At 40.3% G+C, this 17,641-nt stretch overlaps 1 protein-coding gene across 10 annotated transcripts in view; it reads left to right on the top strand.

Annotated features, from left to right (window-relative positions):
- The first annotated feature begins 473 nt into the window (after window positions 1-473).
- The window catches only part of LOC126293764 (guanine nucleotide-binding protein G(q) subunit alpha), an 88,568-nt gene continuing 71,400 nt past the window's right edge, over window positions 474-17,641 (top strand). For 3 of the 10 annotated variants that reach the window (XM_049987150.1, XM_049987148.1, XM_049987143.1), the window contains exons 1-3: window positions 665-806; window positions 1,209-1,428; window positions 11,956-12,140. In XM_049987150.1, the coding sequence (XP_049843107.1) occupies window positions 1,311-1,428; window positions 11,956-12,140 (303 nt within the window). In that variant the 5' untranslated portion in view covers window positions 665-806; window positions 1,209-1,310. Of the gene's footprint in view, window positions 1,429-11,955; window positions 12,141-17,641 lie in introns of all 10 variants that reach the window. The other 7 variants (XM_049987147.1, XM_049987144.1, XM_049987141.1 and 4 more) reach the window with 4 other exon arrangements.

Here is a 17,641-nt window from a genome sequence, read left to right as displayed (position 1 = left end):
AATGACCGATGCAAGAAAAAAACGTAGCAAAAGGTAGTCAGGCGACTTGCGTATTTCTGGACATTGTTCTAACCGATGATACCTTTCATCAGTGTTGTTAAAAAAAAAAAAGAGCACAATAGTTGCGAATATTTGTTAGAATACAACTGTGAGTGGAACCTCTCTCACGCCATGAAATTAAAGACTGTAGCCACAGAATTAGGAACATACATAACAAAATATTAATGTCTGTTCCATTATCGTAAAAAAATCTAATTGCGAGAAGTACTTAGGGTTTATTTATTGCTACAAATTAAGTCATATTTCCTATTGTCGTAAGAAAGAAGCATAGGCGTTGGGAATCACACTACACAATGTTTGTCATTTCCCCGCGAAAACTGTATGATCGACATATTTCATTTCGGTTGCTGGCAAAATACGAATTAATGGAATACTAATTACTGCAGTCGCCGGCCAGGAGTAAGCCAGTTGAGAAGCTATACTGTCTAATGTCTACTATCTTGAAATCATTGCGATTATTTCTTCCGGTCATAATAAACGTAGGTCTACGCAATTTCTGCTATGAACTTATTTACAACAGCACAGAGCCTTACATCATCTTCAACGCAATATAATTTCCCATTCACAAACTTAGTACAATCAAATCTCGTCACATATTTGTTTTTAGGAACTGCATCATGGGACGAAACATCATCAGGACGCCATTTTGGAAGGCTGTAGTGGTCGTTTATTAAGAAAGAACGTATTACTCTGTGCATTAAAGAAAGCCGGATACACTTATAACTGTCCAATGGATAATATTTTGCGTGAGTTTACTTTGCAGCTGCTACAGGTATAGTCTTTGTAGTGCTAGAAATGGTCGATAATCGGCGTACCCTTGGCTCGCTGCTCAGAAAACCCTGCCTTCCCCCCAGTGCACTTCAGCGTTAGTTCAGTATTTTAATCTTGTTAATATACACGTGCGCGCAAGGCTGACTAGGTTTTCAAATCGCATTACTGTAACAAGATTTGTCGTAAGCGCCGTGTCCCAGTCTGGGGGTATAAAGCGTCTCGTTTGTTTTTGCGAGCGGGGAAAGGAAGGGTTTTAGTAGGCTGCCTGTAGTATTGCGTCGTCTGTACCACACCCAACAGGCAGAAAACATCGAGTGTGTACTGTGCGCTAATGTGTTTATGCGGAAAGATTTGGTGGTTATTATTAATGTTCATAGGAGTGCTACGTTTGTGAGAAGCCAAGTGAGGGTTTGTAAAACGGCTCGGAAAACGGCTCGAAACAGATAATATTGGCTGAGCCAACCCTCCGAAGCTAAAACATGGCGTGCTGCCTTTCAGAAGAGGCGAAGGAGCAGAAGCGAATAAATCAAGAAATCGAAAGGCAGCTTCGGAGGGATAAACGTGATGCGAGACGGGAGCTGAAACTTTTACTTCTAGGTAAGTACTCCGACGAACTGATGGTGTATTTGTGATGTCATCATTGTATTTTGTTTTGACAGTTTGACAGTTTTAGGATCCTGAAAACCGATTTTAGGGTTCCAAGACTTTTTCTTTTTCCAAATTTTTTAGACAACTAATTTAGAGTTACAACACTCAGAACCAGCAATATTTTCCTTCTGCATTTACATGATTTTTTTAATGTAAAGCTGGTCAGACAAACTTTAGAAATATGCCAGGCTAGATAAATCTGCACTATCCTACTGCTTCACTGAAATACTTCTGTGGTTCTAAATAGTCTGCCACCATTTTAAAATGATTTACGAAAGATGGTATGGAGATTTCATTGCCGTGTGTTGTGAAACCTTATTCTTACCAATTTGGCTGATCTATCAAGATTGTTAGTCGTCGTTGATAAGTGTACAAAACTATACCTATAAACAGCTAACCTGTAGCAGTTAGGGGCTTGAATGTTTTCATTTAATAAATTGTTACTGGTTAAAATGGCAAAATATTAATCTAGGTTGTCGTAGAGCTGTTGTAGCTAAATATTTTCGTCATAGAACGAAGTAATCGGCAGTAATTTTTGTATAAGAATCGAAACTGATTTCGTATCTTCTTCGCGCTTCAGAGAAATACATCGAAGATTTTCCAGTGCTGTTAGAACTCATTACACCCTGAAAATTCCTAAACATTGATGCATCTGACTGAAGCAATGGGAATGGATTGAACAGTTGGTCTAACTTTCTCAAACATACATTTGTATGCCAAATGTTTACCTAATTGTATTAGTATATGAAAGCAGACACTGTTCTTTCTGTTGTACACCTCTAATGTGCTTAATGTGTTTTGCACTAATCTGCGACGGCTGCATTTATATACAATATGCATATTCCGTATGTATCTTTTTCTGTATAACTGTTTGTAAGACGAATTCGTTAATAAACATGGAAATTCATTTAGCTCAGAAGCTAAATTTTCGTTTTCATCTGTTATTTCCCAAAAAAAGCACAGTTAATTTAAATAATTTCATCAGTGATGATAGAAATAACAAAATTTAACTCTTTGTACAAAACTGTAAATATTTTAATTTTTTCAAGCTCAGCTCTAAGATGATGGTGTTCTGTATGTTTAATATTCACTTACTTCTTGTCTTAAATTACCTCAAAATTGATAGAAAGTTAACCATAGATTTTTGTTTCTTGACTAAGAAGTTGTCTCCACACAATTTAATTTGTGAACTTTATTAAGAGACGTACCACCTGAAGAATTTTCTATTCTTCTGTGTGCTTTGCTTTGTAATTTTTGGGTTTTTCTAAGCTTTGTTGTGTTTAGAGACCTAATATCAATGTGAATTCTTTGTGGATATGTTTGCATTACAGAGGAGTGACAGAAAAAAACAGTGTAGTGCTTATTTCCTACAGTGTATTTGTTAATATCCTAGACAATCAGCTAAACAGAATTTGTACCACAAATACACTAGTACTCGTGTAAAATAATATTTTTTTGCACATGGGACTATGTTTGAGACAGTGCAGTTTCATAGTTCCATCATAATTACATTATCATCGCAATGTTTTGTGTCTGTGTATGCAACATCAGCCTGTTTGAACCACAAAAGGGGTTTAATATGTTAAGTGAACAAGGATTCCACTTGGTGTCCCATTAATAATTTAGAACATATCCTGGATTTACCTTGGTAGTTAAACATGTATAGCCTGAAGTCAGCTTTAACTGATCCATCTCAACCCAACAGGCTACCTTCCTAAATTCTGATTTCCACCGAACCTCAGGCGTGTATAAAATGCCTACCCCTACAACCTCTACTAGCCCAATCCTCAGCTATCCTTTCCTTACTCCATTGCTCCCATTCTTTCTTTTCCTGTATTTTCCAATTCCTTTTGCCCTGTTCAGACATTTCTCGACCTCCCTCCATCATGCTTATACACTCTCTCTCTCTCTCTCTCTCTCTCTCTCTCTCTCTCTCTCTCTTTTTCTCTCTCCCTGCCTCGCACCTACACACTCTGTTCATCCCTCCCTCACACCTACACACACTATTCCTCACTCTCCTCCCTCCCACTCTCCCTCCCTCACACCTACACTCTCCCTCCCTCCCTCACACCCCCTCTTCCTTTCCTCCCTCCCTCACACCCCCTCTTCCTTTCCTCCCTCCCTCACACCCCCTCTTCCTTTCCTCCCTCCCTCACACCCCCTCTTCCTTTCCTCCCTCCCTCACACCCCCTCTTCCTTTCCTCCCTCCCTCCCTCCCTCCCTCCCTCCCTCCCTCCCTCCCTCACACCCCCTCTTCCTTTCCTCCCTCCCTCCCTCCCTCCCTCCCTCCCTCCCTCACACGCCCTCTTCCTTTCCTCCCTCCCTCCCTCCCTCCCTCCCTCCCTCACACCCCCTCTTCCTTTCCTCCCTCCCTCCCTCCCTCCCTCACACCCCCTCTTCCTTTCCTCCCTCCCTCCCACCCCCTCTTCCTTTCCTCCCTCCCTCCCTCCCACCCCCTCTTCCTTTCCTCCCTCCCTCCCTCCCACCCCCTCTTCCTTTCCTCCCTCCCTCCCTCCCACCCCCTCTTCCTTTCCTCCCTCCCTCCCTCCCACCCCCTCTTCCTTTCCTCCCTCCCTCCCTCCCACCCCCTCTTCCTTTCCTCCCTCCCTCCCTCCCACCCCCTCTTCCTTTCCTCCCTCCCTCCCTCCCTCCCTCCCACACCCTCTTCCTTTCCTCCCTCCCTCCCTCCCACACCCTCTTCCTTTCCTCCCTCCCTCCCTCCCACACCCTCTTCCTTTCCTCCCTCCCTCCCTCCCACCCCCTCTTCCTTTCCTCCCTCCCTCCCTCCCAACCCCTCTTCCTTTCCTCCCTCCCTCCCTCCCAACCCCTCTTCCTTTCCTCCCTCCCTCCCTCCCTCCCACCCCCTCTTCCTTTCCTCCCTCCCTCCCTCCCTCCCACCCCCTCTTCCTTTCCTCCCTCCCTCCCTCCCTCCCTCCCTCCCTCCCACCCCCTCTTCCTTTCCTCCCTCCCTCCCTCCCTCCCACCCCCTCTTCCTTTCCTCCCTCCCTCCCTCCCCATCTTCCTTTCCTCCCTCCCTCCCACCCCCTCTTCCTTTCCTCCCTCCCTCCCTCCCACCCCCTCTTCCTTTCGTTTCCTCCCTCCCTTCCTCCCACCCCCTCTTCCTTTCCTCCCTCCCTCCCTCCCTCCCACCCCCTCTTCCTTTCCTCCCTCCCTTCCTCACACCCCCTCTTCCTTTCCTCCCTCCCTTCCTCACACCCCCTCTTCCTTTCCTCCCTCCCTCCCTATCTTCCTAGCTTCTCTCCCTCCCTCACACCACCTCTTCCTAGCTTCTCTCCCTCCCTCACACCACCTCTTCCTAGCTTCTCTCCCTCCCTCACACCACCTCTTCCTAGCTTCTCTCCCTCCCTCACACCACCTCTTCCTAGCTTCTCTCCCTCCCTCACACCACCTCTTCCTAGCTTTCCTCCCTCCCTCACACCCTCCTCTTCCTTCCTTCCTTCCTTCCTTCCTTCCTTCCTTCCTTCCTTCACTCCCTCCCCCCACATCCCCTTCCTTCACCCCCTCCCCCCACATCCCTTTCTTTCCTTCCTTCCTTCCTTCACTCCCTCCCCCCACATCCCTTTCCTTCCTTCCTTCCTTTAGTCCCTCCCTCCCTCACACACCTAAGTCTCCCTATCTTCCTCTCTTCCTCCCATCTACACGTGCCTTCCCATGCTCTCTCATATCTACTCCCTCCCTCCCTCCCTACCACCTACTATCTCCTCTCACACTACCCCCCCTCCCCCCATCTTCTCTCTCTCTCTCTCTCTCTCTCTCTCTCTCTCTCTCTCTCTCTCTCTCTCTCCCCCTATCCCCCCCCCCCATCTCTCCCCCTATCCCCACCCCATCTCTCCCCCTATCCCCACTCGGGCTGAGAGGAATTCCAGACATCTGGTGGTCAGAGGTATATTTTCCTCCTATCTCACTTTCTTCGGCCAAAACCCTTTACTCCCTGAGGAAGAAATGTGGAAATTACACAATCTGCAAATAGTATTATTTTACTTTCAGGGGCTTCTTACTTGTGGTAGTAAGACTTATAGGCTACTACCTGAAGGAAGCACTGACCAACAAGTTTGATTTCTTGGAAATACATTGGCTCAGTATACTTATTACACATAACTGCTTAATGCCTTTAATTTATTTCTGTTGGCTAATTCTGAGAGAGACTGGAAGTAGCAGAAAATGTGGTATTCTAGAGTTATATTTCAGATATAGTTTTTAGTACCAGTGTTACGGATTTGACCTCAAATCAGACAGGGTGTGTGTGTGTGTGTGTGTGTGTGTGTGTGTGTGTGTGTGTGTGTGTGTGTGAGAGGGGGGGGGGGGGGGAAGAAATGCACATTTTCTGTTTCAAGCTAACTACACCAGTTTCAGAAAATGTTTGTGAAACATAAAATTCTAGGTTTGATTATCACCACCGTACAAAACCTTTCACTGTATTTGATGATGAATGGGCTGATAAATATACTTTATATGAAAATAGAGATGCTGGCGGAGAATTGATTCAGTTGCTCCAGTCCTAGCTGGTACTGAGTCAGGAGCAGAATGCTACTCTGTGGTCGGACAGGGGGAGTTTGTGGGAAGTGGTGGGTGACCTGAGAGAGACATAGAACTGTCAGCAAAATTATATTCTCCATAACAAGCTTTATAGTTATTATAGTGACATATTATTCGATCACACACACACACACACACTCTGCCTACCATCGATAATCTTATGTTAAATGATTAATGCAGTAAGACATGTATTTTACTTAGAAACAGTATACATGTCGTGAAGTACCATAACTTAAGTCACACAAATTACTAAGACAATTGGGTCATTCCATATCAAATCACCCAATAAAAAATAAATTTTACACCCACCTCCTTAGATTTTCATGAAATTTGGCACAAATGGTTCTAATACCATCCTGACAACACCAGCAATTTTTTTTGCTGTATCTCTTATAGTTTTTTTTATAAATTTTTAAAGTTTTTATGTTTTGCATTTTCCGAATCTTTGGAAATGTTTTGTATTCAAAACATTAAAATTGTTTATCTTAAAAACTCTTTTAGATAACATAATGAATTTTTGCAGCAAGTTTATTTATTATACATATTTGAAGATACAAATGATACTATTAAAATAATATTAATATTTTCTATGAAAAAAAATATATATGGTTTTTGAAATATCTAGTCTCAGACCTAATAGAATGCTCAAATTCGTTTTAATTTAAACATATAGGCTACTTGATAAAACAAAAATAATGATGGCTTTTTAATATGTTTATTAATTATAGTAGATTACATTAGAGTTATGTACAAAGATAGTGTACTTACGACACTTATATATAACCCAACTGGTTGCTTGAAATATTGAATTTTTTTGAGTAATTTTGTCTTTTTAATAAACATTAATGGTGATTCAGACTGTTTTTCCACTTCATCCAAGAGCTTTCATTTCTGTTGATACAATTTTTTTAGAAGTAATACATTCTTACAGTGCCGCTTGATTGTGGTGCGTCTACTACACAGACTATGTGCTCCAAGGGCACTATGCAAGAATCTTCTCTTTCAGGCCAATAAAATGATGCAGCTGGTCCTGAAGGATTAACAAATAGAATCTCTGCATCTTCTTCATCATTGAATATTGTTTTTACCAGTCCAAAGTACCAGTTACCATCATAATTTGCAGGCACGTAGCTATTAATGGGTGGTTCAACACGAACCCAATCAGAAGAAGAATGGAAAGAAAAGACTAAGGAGGGTTTTACACTATCTGTAGTCCTTCTAATTTCAAGGTTGTTTGTTGGAACTGGTTTGAAGTTATGAAAACTTCTTGTTCCAGGAATGCTTCGGGTTGCTAAAAAAAGTTTCTCTAGTTTTAACCGTGGCAAATCAGTTTCTTTTTTGTCAATAAAGTGAAAATGAATGTTTTCAATATTTTTTTCACAGAACGTGTACACATTGATTGCTGTCATTATTTGTTCTTTGTCTGAAAGCTGTAGACTGGCTTTCCTTAAAATTCTTTTAATAGTTCCTTCTAGGCCATCACAAATTGACTTCCCATGACTTGTTGCAAAAAAAGTGTGTTGGGCCTTCAAATTAAAGTCTCTCACGTGTTCAGTCAAATTTTTAAAACTGTTTCTATTTTTGTACTGCCCAGCACAATCATCTGTAAAGTAGTGAACTGAGTCAATGTCAGTATGATGTAATGACAGCCACTTTGTAATTTCTTTTTGTACAAAGTTAACAAAACCAGTGTCATGTTCTTGGTCATTACTAATAAAACATTGGTTGGAAAAAAAAAACATTGTTTTCCTCATTTCTTAGAAAAACTCCAACTGGGTGTAGAGTACAACCACCTCTATTCCAGTGGTAACTTTGTATCTTATTTTGTATAACAAAGGAATAATTTTCACTGAAATCCATCACAATAATTGCTGTTTTGGGTGGGTCTTCTTTCAATCTTTTAAAGGCTGCTGACTGGGATTTTGCTATAAATGTGTGTGGGGGTGAGCTTTTCCAATGACCTAACCAATAAAGAAATGTAGTCTTCAACACTGATAGACTGTTTGATCATTCCTGCCCTGTCCGTTGATTACAATTTCTTCTTCTAAATCATAATCTTTACTTAGTTTTTCAGTTAAGTACTCAGTTGATGCAGTATTTGCAGGACAGCTGTTGCAATGATGAAGCATGCAGTTTTGGTTTTCCGTTTTACACACAAACATCTTAATTAGGTCTTTATAAGATTCTTAATTTTCACAGCATCCAGTAATAGTTTAACATTCTGGTGGATACTGCATACACATACAGTGTGTGTGCCTGCAGCACCAGCAAGGATACACCATTTAGGTCTCAACAAACAAAAGTTTGAAAATCCTACTTCTACCTCGGGATTCTCCCATTTGAAAGAATAATAGAGTTCTGTCAAGCTACACAAAATGAGTCTTTTTTTTGCATGTACACCTTTTTTTTAACACTTACTTTGTCTTTTGTTCCAGGTAGCACTATGGAACTTTCATCCTTTTCATAAAAATGTTAAAAGTCTTACTGTATTTTCAGAAAGAGTTTTACCTTTTTTGGACCAGGAGTTTCCAAAATACCCTTTTCAGATTTTAGCTTTCTAGCTTGTCGCACCATATACTCACTTACATTAAATTCTTTCATCACTTTATTTCGACTCCAAGAATCTGGTGCCAAGGTCAGAATTTGGATTTTTCTAGACCTCCCAACAGATGAAATCTTCTCTTTCATAAGAGAAATCATCACGTCAAAATCCTTTGCTTTCTCAACCACACTTGTATCTTCTTCGTCATCATCAGAACTTCGTGCATCATATTTTAATGCTTTTGAAACCGCCTTTTTTGCAGTCTTTTTAATACTGCTAACCTTCCTTTTCAAATAAGACCCTTTACTTTGTTCTGACAAGCCATGAAGCTTTATCGGTGTTAAACCTAAATTATCAAGAGCAATGTTTGTTTGTACAAGGGGTTCATTTCTGGATTCCAATGATTCTAATTCAACCATGACTTCATCATCTATTTCACTTTCATTGACTTCAACTCTTTAATTTTTCCTCACAAATGTTACGGCATGTTGAGCAAAGCTTTTGTCCAGGTTTTATGCTAATATTTTTTGTCAGTAGTTGTTTAGAAAGATCCAAGCCTACACTGCTCAACGATTTTTTGATGGGCTTTTTGTGTTTTTTTTTATTGGGTCTACACATGTTTGATACTTTTCAAAACATTTAAAAAGTAGTAGCTGTGGTGTGACCATATATTCTTAAATTCACTCAGATTAATTCCAGATTGGGATCAAATCTTTTTTCTTCCTCACTCAATTCAGATACCGGTTGTAACTTTTTTGAAGGTGTGTAGGTTGTTTGGAAAGTCAGATTTTTTAAATAGCCCTAAGCTACAGGTTTGAATATCTGACATACTGATTTCACTTCTGGTCTGAATACTGTTCTGGTTACTTTTATAGGATATTGGAAAAGAATCACTGTAAACTAAGTAACAGTACTTACTGAAAGTTCGAATAAACTTAATAAAATACTACCCAAGCACTATTTAACACTGCAATAATTTTTTACGTCAAAACACGGGAGTAACAAAACAAAATCCAAGCGTACATTGTTACTCCAAGAAGTCAAAAACTTATTTTCGGTGTCTGTCACTTGGTACTTTTTATTTTTAAAATGTAATTAATATTATTTTAAAAATTAGATAACTATTAAACAGGTTGAAAAGCCAAAATCATTTTTCTTTTATCTAATAGCCTATACAATTAAGATTATTTTAAAACAAATTTGAGCTTTCTATCAGGTCTGAGACTCCAGATATTGCAGTTTTTGTAAAACTACACACATTTTAGCTAAATAATTTAAAAAAATCCTTGTAAATTTTTTTCATTTGGAAGATTTCAATATATCTTTATGGTAATTTTTTTAACATTTAGATATAATACACAAACTTATTCCAAAATTTCATACTGATGTCTTGCGTATTCTTTAATATACAATTTTTTTTAGTTGTGAGGACACATTTAAGTTAAGATTTCACACTGTTGAAACAATGCCAAATCCAAAAACGTTAAAAATTTATTAAAAAATATAAGAGATAGAGGAAAAAAAATTAACAAGTGCTTTCAGGATGATAAAGGAAGTAATTGTACCTAGTTTCCTCAAAACCTGACATGGTTGGTGTCAATGCCTTGGTGATTTGACATGGAATGACCCAATACTAATCCAGTATATGAAAATGATAGCACTTAGCGACTTCCAACAAACTTTACACATAATTTTGAACCATTGTGAAACTTTATCACACTGAAACCCATAGCAAAACGATGAAAGGAAACAAGTTTATTGCTTACTAATTTTTCACTGTATATCCGGTAAAACTTAACATCAGGCATGACATTTTATTCCTTTCTTTATTACTATCTCTATTTACAACACATTCTGCAGACATTCTCAATATACCATTGAATGTGCCTGCAAAATTATATCATTGTACGACCTATAGATCAGCAGATATGTCCTAAACATGAAAGAGGGAGGACCTAGATTTTTCTTAAAAGTTGAGCACAAATTACCTGGACTAGTCGTGTAATGTCTTGAGAGCTCCTATCAGCTGGCAACAAACTTCAAACAAAATTTCAGTCCTTTTCTATCCCTTTCCTTGCCTACATGTTTAATGTCAAATGTATAGTATATTAATTCATTTGTAAAATATGAAACATTTGGAAGCAGTTTCTTAAAGGGGAGTTAGATTGATTGAAGAGTTGGGGGTGTTAGTGGTGGTTTCATATTCTAGTACTGTACAGGTTTCAATATAAAGTCGTACTTGAATGTATCAGTATTTTGCTTGTGCTACGTGTGTAGGTAATATGTTGTCATGATTTGTGAAATTTAAATTTTATGTGATGATTGGTTAGGAGTTACACAAAAACCATTATAATTGCCAATAAAATATGTCCGCTTATTTAATCTTTAGGTAATGAAATCTCCCATTTCTGCGAAAAGTGGCATTTAATGCCCCTCTGTCCCTATTTTTTGTATATGCTTGACTTTTCAAGTGGGGGCCAATGTGGATTAATGCAGAAACAGATGCAAAACTTTAAACAGCCAATACCTTTATTGTAAAGTATTTATTGTGGTGACTGGTTCCTGTAGACTATGTTGCTATCATCAGATCTCCTGCAGTACGTCTAGTCAAGATTTCAGTGAAGTGTACTGCAGAGATTTGACTATGGCAACATAGTTTGCTGAAACTGGTCATCACAATAAATGCTGTACAGTAGTGGTCTTGGCCATTTGAAGTTGTATATCTGTTTCTGCCCTTTTTTTTGTCCGTGACATGTAATGTCAAAAGAGATGTATATCGTAAATATGTTATTGCATCTCATCTTGAGTTCAGGATTATGTGAAGTAAAAGCCCCCAAGTGACATCGGCTCTAGATGTATCTTACTTAGCAGCCTAAATCAATAATATAGTGTGCGGATAAGTTAAAAGTGCTGCCAGGCAAACTGTAAACTTCTATGTAATCTGCTCACTGACCTGCATATAATAATTTTTTTTCTTCCTTTTCTCAGATTCTCTTCTGTCATTGCAGTTAGTCGTTCATTATTGGGTATTTATCTCTGCTGTAGGCTAAAGCACCTGACTTGGGTTATTTCGCCATAGAAGAATTTTGCATACTGTGTGTGTGTGTGTGTGTGTGTGTGTGTGTGTGTGTGTGTGTGTGCGTGTGTGTGATCAACAGGAGTTTGCCAGATTTTATGGTGAGATAATGTACCATCATTGTAAAATAATTGACTAACTTGAAACTGTATGAAGATATTGCAGTTATGATCGAAGGATCATACATAACCAAGCTAAATTAAACTTTTTGTTAGCAGTAATTCTGAATCATGAGTGTGCTTTTTTATATTGCTTGAATTATGTTTGTGCAGTGAATAAAATGTTGACTCATATGCCACAGGTACTGGTGAGTCGGGGAAGTCCACATTCATCAAGCAGATGCGTATCATCCACGGCTCTGGGTACTCTGATGAAGATAAACGAGGTTTCATCAAATTGGTTTACCAGAACATATTCATGGCCATGCAAAGTATGATTAGGGCCATGGAGTTACTAAAGATACAATATGCGCAGTCTTCAAATATAGTAAGTAGCCATTGCTCTGCATTAAAGACTTAGTATGAAATTAGTAATATGCAATTAATTTTTATTATAATTGGTTATGATAGACATACAGTAAGTATACTATGAAGAAGCCAGTAGGTGTATACTGTTCTACTGATACTTGTTCCACTTCAGTAATTGCAGTTGGAAATTCTTTGCTTGTTTGCATATTTCACCTATATGATCAAATCATTAAAGACCTCATTAGAAAGATGAACCTTTAAATCTGACATGTGAAAATAAAAGTAAACTATCCCAGTGTGTTCTGTACATAAGAGAATGTCACTTGGAAGCTGAATAACATTTTGCATTACTACTTGCCATTGTAAAGATTTAAATATGCTTTTATTTTGCTTTCATTATGGGACAGTTTTGCTTGTGAAGACATTTTCAATTTTCTGAAGTTCACATTGAGTGTTACTTATGAGGCTGAATCAACTATAAACAGGATTTTTGTTCCTGAGCATCAGCATTGTTTGGATCAGACTTGCATTTCTAGTATTGTTGGGTGGGGCCCATTAGCAATGGGGATAGCCTGTTGTTACATACTTCTAACAGCGTCGTCGGCAGTGCCCACGATGTCAGACCAGTAGGTGCACCTCTTCACTTCACAACACACAAATATAAAATTTAGTGCTTGTGAAGGAGTGGACTCTGACCACAATCTATTGGTTATGACCTGTAGATTAAAACTGAAGAAACTGCAAAAAGGTGGGAATTTAAGGAGATGGGACCTAGATAAACTGACTAAACCAGAGGTTGTACAGAGTTTCAGGGAGAGCATAAGGGAACAATTGACAGGAAGGGGGAAAGAAATACAGTAGAAGAAGAATGGGTAGCTTTGAGGGATGAAGTAGTGAAGGCAGCAGAGGATCAAGTAGGTAAAAAGACGAGGGCTAGCAGCAATCCTTGGGTGACAGAATAAATATTGAATTTAATTGATGAAAGGAGAAAATATAAAAATGCAATAAATGAAGCAGGCAAAAAGGAATACAAGCTTCTCAAAAATGAGATCGACAGGAAATGCAAAATGGCTAAGCAGGGATTGCTAGAGGACGAATGTAAGGATGTAGAGGCTTATCTCGCTAGGGGTAAGATAGGTACTGCCTACAGGAAAATTAGAGAGACCTTTGGAGATAAGAGAACCACTTGTATGAACATCAAGAGCTCAGATGGAAACCCAGTTCTAAGCAAAGAAGGGAAAGCAGAATGTGGAAGGAATATATAGAGGGTCTATGCAAGGGCGATGTTCTTGAGGCCAATATTATGGAAATGGAAGAGGAGGTAGATGAAGATGAAATGGGAGATACAATACTGCGTGAAGAGTATATGTAGACTGGCAATGGCAAGGAAAGCGTTTTTGATGAAGAGAAATTTGTTAACATAGAGTATAGATTTGTCAGGAAGTCTTTCTGAAAGTATTTGTTTGGAGTGTAGCCATGTATGGAAGTGAAACATGGCCGATAAATAGTTCGGGCAAGAAGAGAATAGAAGCTTTTGAAATGTGGTGCTACAGAAGAATGCTGAAAATTAGATGGGTAGATCGCATTACTAATGAGGAAGTATTGAATAGGATTGGAGAGAAGAGAAGTTTGTGGCACAACTTGACCAGAAGAAGGGATCGGTTGGTAGGACATGTTCTGAGGCATCAAGGAATCACCAATTTAGTATTGGAGGGCAGCGTGGAGGTTAAAAATCGTAGAGGGAGACCAAGAGATGAATACATTAAGCAGATTCAGAAGGATGTAGGTTGCAGTAGGTACTGGGAAATGAAGAAGCTTGCACAGGATAGAGTAGCATGGAGAGCTGCATCAAACCAATCTCGGGACTGAAGATCACAACAACAGAAGGAGTGACAGAAATTTGCCAGAGATCGACAGCGCATGTCGGTGATCAAACATTGTCAAGTATGCATATGTTTGCCTGGCGTAAATAATTCAAGGAAGGACAGAATGTGTGGAAAATCAGAAACAAGAGTGCCATCCTCGGACCAGCATTTCAGATGAAAATCTCTGTGTAGTTTGAGACATTCTTGAATGCTTGACAGGTAAGATTACCATATATTGCAGAACAGGTTGAAATAAGTTTGGGAGGTGTCACACGATCATCACAAATGCCCTACAATTGTGTAAAAGGATGTTGCAGATGCGTGTCTCACTTTTTGACCAAAACTCAGAGGTTGAGACATTTGGAGGTGCGTCAGACACTTTCAGCAAAGTTTGCAGAAGAAGGTTACGGATTTTTTAGTAGGATTGTGAACTGCGATGAAATGTTGGTTCTGTTACACCCCTGAATTCGTACCTTCCAAAAAGTAGTGGCAGAGGAAAGGGGAGACAGCCCCAGTGAAAGCAGACACCTGACTATGAGCTGGCGGGACTCATTCTGATTACTCTTTAAAGCATAGACCTATCATTCTGTGATTTCCATTTGTTTGGATTTCGTAAGGAGTACTGCAGGACGGCAAGGGTGAGGGTGTGGGTGTGAGTGTCGAGGAATGCAGCAGGTGCATGGGATAAGAATATGACGTGAGCACTGATAACGTGGAGGAATCTGTTGGGAGAGGATGACAGAACAGAGACTGAGTGGGAGTGGGTGCAGGTGCAGGGTGAATGAAGTCAGGCTCCTGGGGTGGGCTGGAAGTGGTTGTGGGACAGTGAGCCAGTGGAGACTAGAGTCCAGGAATATTATGGGAACGAAGAACGTGTTGCGAGTTAATCCGGATAGCACATTTTGTGAAGCAGCCATTTGGAGCCTGTTGTGCTCAGCAGCGTGTTCCACCACTTGGTGATCAGCTCATCTTTCGACCACAGTTCGGCAGTGGTCAATCTTTTGTGCAGACACCTAGCTGGTAGTTATACTAGTGTAAATTACTGGGCAGAAATTGTGGCCAAGTGGGTATTACACGTCTGCTTTCACACATGGCCCTGCCCCTGATGGGCAGGGAATTACGGTAAACTCATCCTTGTGCTCTTCGAACCAGGAACGTACTCTGTGACCTGTGTGACACGTTGCATTATCCTGCTGGTAGATGCCATTGTGCCAAGAAGAAACACTCGCATAGGGGTTAAATGTGTACTTGGGTTGATCAATTGTCTCTTCCAGAATGACAAGATCACATAGGGAATGCCACGAAAACATTTCCCAGACTATAATACTTCCTCCTCCAGCACAGACACTTCTGTGCCAATGACCGTCTGTCTGATGGAGCATAAAATATGCTTCACAGCAAAAGGCCACCTGTTGCCATTCGGAGGACAGCGAGCTGCAGTATTGGCGTCAAATTCCATCCTTCATCGTCGGTGAACAGCTGTCGGCGTGGCTGCGTGATTCAGACGCGTGCTGCAGAGGCTCTTACGCAGCAGCGTTAGCTGAGCAGTTGTTAACGAGACACTGTCAAGCTCCGCGTTTCATCTGGATACTTGTCGTTCGACCCTGTCATCTGTGGCCGGTGGTGCACTACAGTTGCGTCAGCACTGATTTCAGGTAGCGCCATTTTACCGTGTTCGGTACACATTGACAATGATGGCATACTAATAGTTGACAAATTTAACCGTTTCAGAAATGCTTCCAGTCTCGGCCCAAAAGCCAGTGGTCACAGTCTTTTGGACGTCAGCTAAATCATTCCATTTCAGGATTACGACGCTAACTGTGCTGTTTTTTGCATCCTCCTGACACTTTATATCTACATCTACATCCATACTCCGCAAGCCACCTGACGGTGTGTGGCGGAGGGTACTTAGAGTACCTGTATCTGTTCTCCCTTCTGTTCCAGTCTCGTATTGTTCGTGGAAAGAAGGATTGACGGTATGCTTCTGTATGGGCTCTAATCTCTCTGATTTTTATCCTCACGGTCTCTTCGCGAGGTATATGTAGGAGGGAGCAATAGACTGCTTGACTACTCGGTGATGGTATGTTCTCGAAACTTCAACAAAAGCCCGTACCGAGTTACTGAATGTGTCTCTTGCAAAGTATTCCACTGGAGTTCATCTATCATCTCCGTAACACTTTCGCGATTACTAAATGATCCTGTAATGAAGTGCGCCGCTCTCTGTTGGATCCTTCCTATCTCTTCCATCAATCCTATCTGGCATGGATCCCACACTGGCGAGCAGTATTCAAACAGTGGGCAAACAGGTGTACTGTAACCTACTTCCCTTGTTTTCGGATTGCATCTCCTTAGGATTCTTCCAATGAATCTGTCTGTCATCTGCTTTACCGACGATCAACTTTATATGGTCATTCCATTTTAAATCACTCCTAATGCGTACCCCCAGATAATTTATGGAATTAACTGCTTCCAGTTGCTGACCTGCTATATTGTAGCTAAATACCCTCCTGCACTGCTAGTGGAGCCACCTGCCCTGTGAATGGTTATTGCACGTTGATGTCGAACATATGCAGTAGTCACATTAATGTGATTGGATCACAATATACAGAAAAATAAACATTCAGCAGGGAAAAAATACAAAGGAAAAGACACATCACTACGCATAACTCTTGTGTTTGTTTTATAACTATAACTTAGTACTGTGTACTGTTGCTTACAGTGTTGTTCCTTATTTTGGAGCAATTTTTTTGAAAATGTTTCAAGAGGGACATGTTTTTTAAAGTTATTTGCTTCACAGATGTGCTAAAAGTACATGTCTCATAAAAGGGAGTGTAGACTGCTGTCACTTTCAGAAGATATTTGGATGTTTTTATGTAATCTGCACTGCCAACAAACAAAATTTCAGTCATAAGCTATAAGTGTTTGAAACAGTTGATATCCTCCAGCAACAATTGAAATGTTAAATTTGATGGTTGCTTCAGTGTTCTTCTGCAGAAATTCAGAAAAAAATGAGTTAATGTCAATTTACACTGATTACAGTTAACTCATCACTACTGGCAACGAGTCTTCTTTCATCAGTCACACTCATGTATGAATGTTAGTAAACAGTGCAATATGTACTTTCAATTTACATCAGTGCACTTAAGTCATTCTGGTTCTTTTTTATTGCACTTGCCTGTTCACAAATGTACTCCAAAACGCCTAATAGACAGAAGTTCATCAGGTATTTGTATAGAACTCAATGTCAGGTGCCGGCCGGAGTGGCCGAGCGGTTCTAGACGCTTCAGTCTGGAACCACGCTACAGCTACTGTCGCAGGTTCAAATCCTGCCTCGGGCATGGAAGTGTTTGATGTCCTTAGGTTAGTTAGGTTTAAGTAGTTCTAGGGGACTGATGACCTCAAATGTTAAGTCCCATAGTGCTCAGAGCCATTTTCAATGTCGGGTCTTTTTCAAATAACTCCTCAAAGAACTTGAAAAGCATATCAAGGCAGATTTCCTTCACCTAAGCATGTGGTGTTGTGTCCCCCAACCCAATGCGCTGTTTTAAATGGCGGCACTTTGGGCACACTCTTCTAGGTTGAAAGAAAGAAGTCACTTTTGGCAAATGTAGTCGGGCTGCCCACAAAGGAGTCGGTTGTTCATTTCGTCTGATGT

The sequence above is a fragment of the Schistocerca gregaria genome, chromosome 10, assembly GCF_023897955.1.
Source record: "Schistocerca gregaria isolate iqSchGreg1 chromosome 10, iqSchGreg1.2, whole genome shotgun sequence".
In the NCBI taxonomy this organism is placed as follows: domain Eukaryota; kingdom Metazoa; phylum Arthropoda; class Insecta; order Orthoptera; family Acrididae; genus Schistocerca; species Schistocerca gregaria.
Note: the sequence above shows the minus strand (reverse complement) of the source record. Positions and strands in the feature narration are given on the sequence as shown.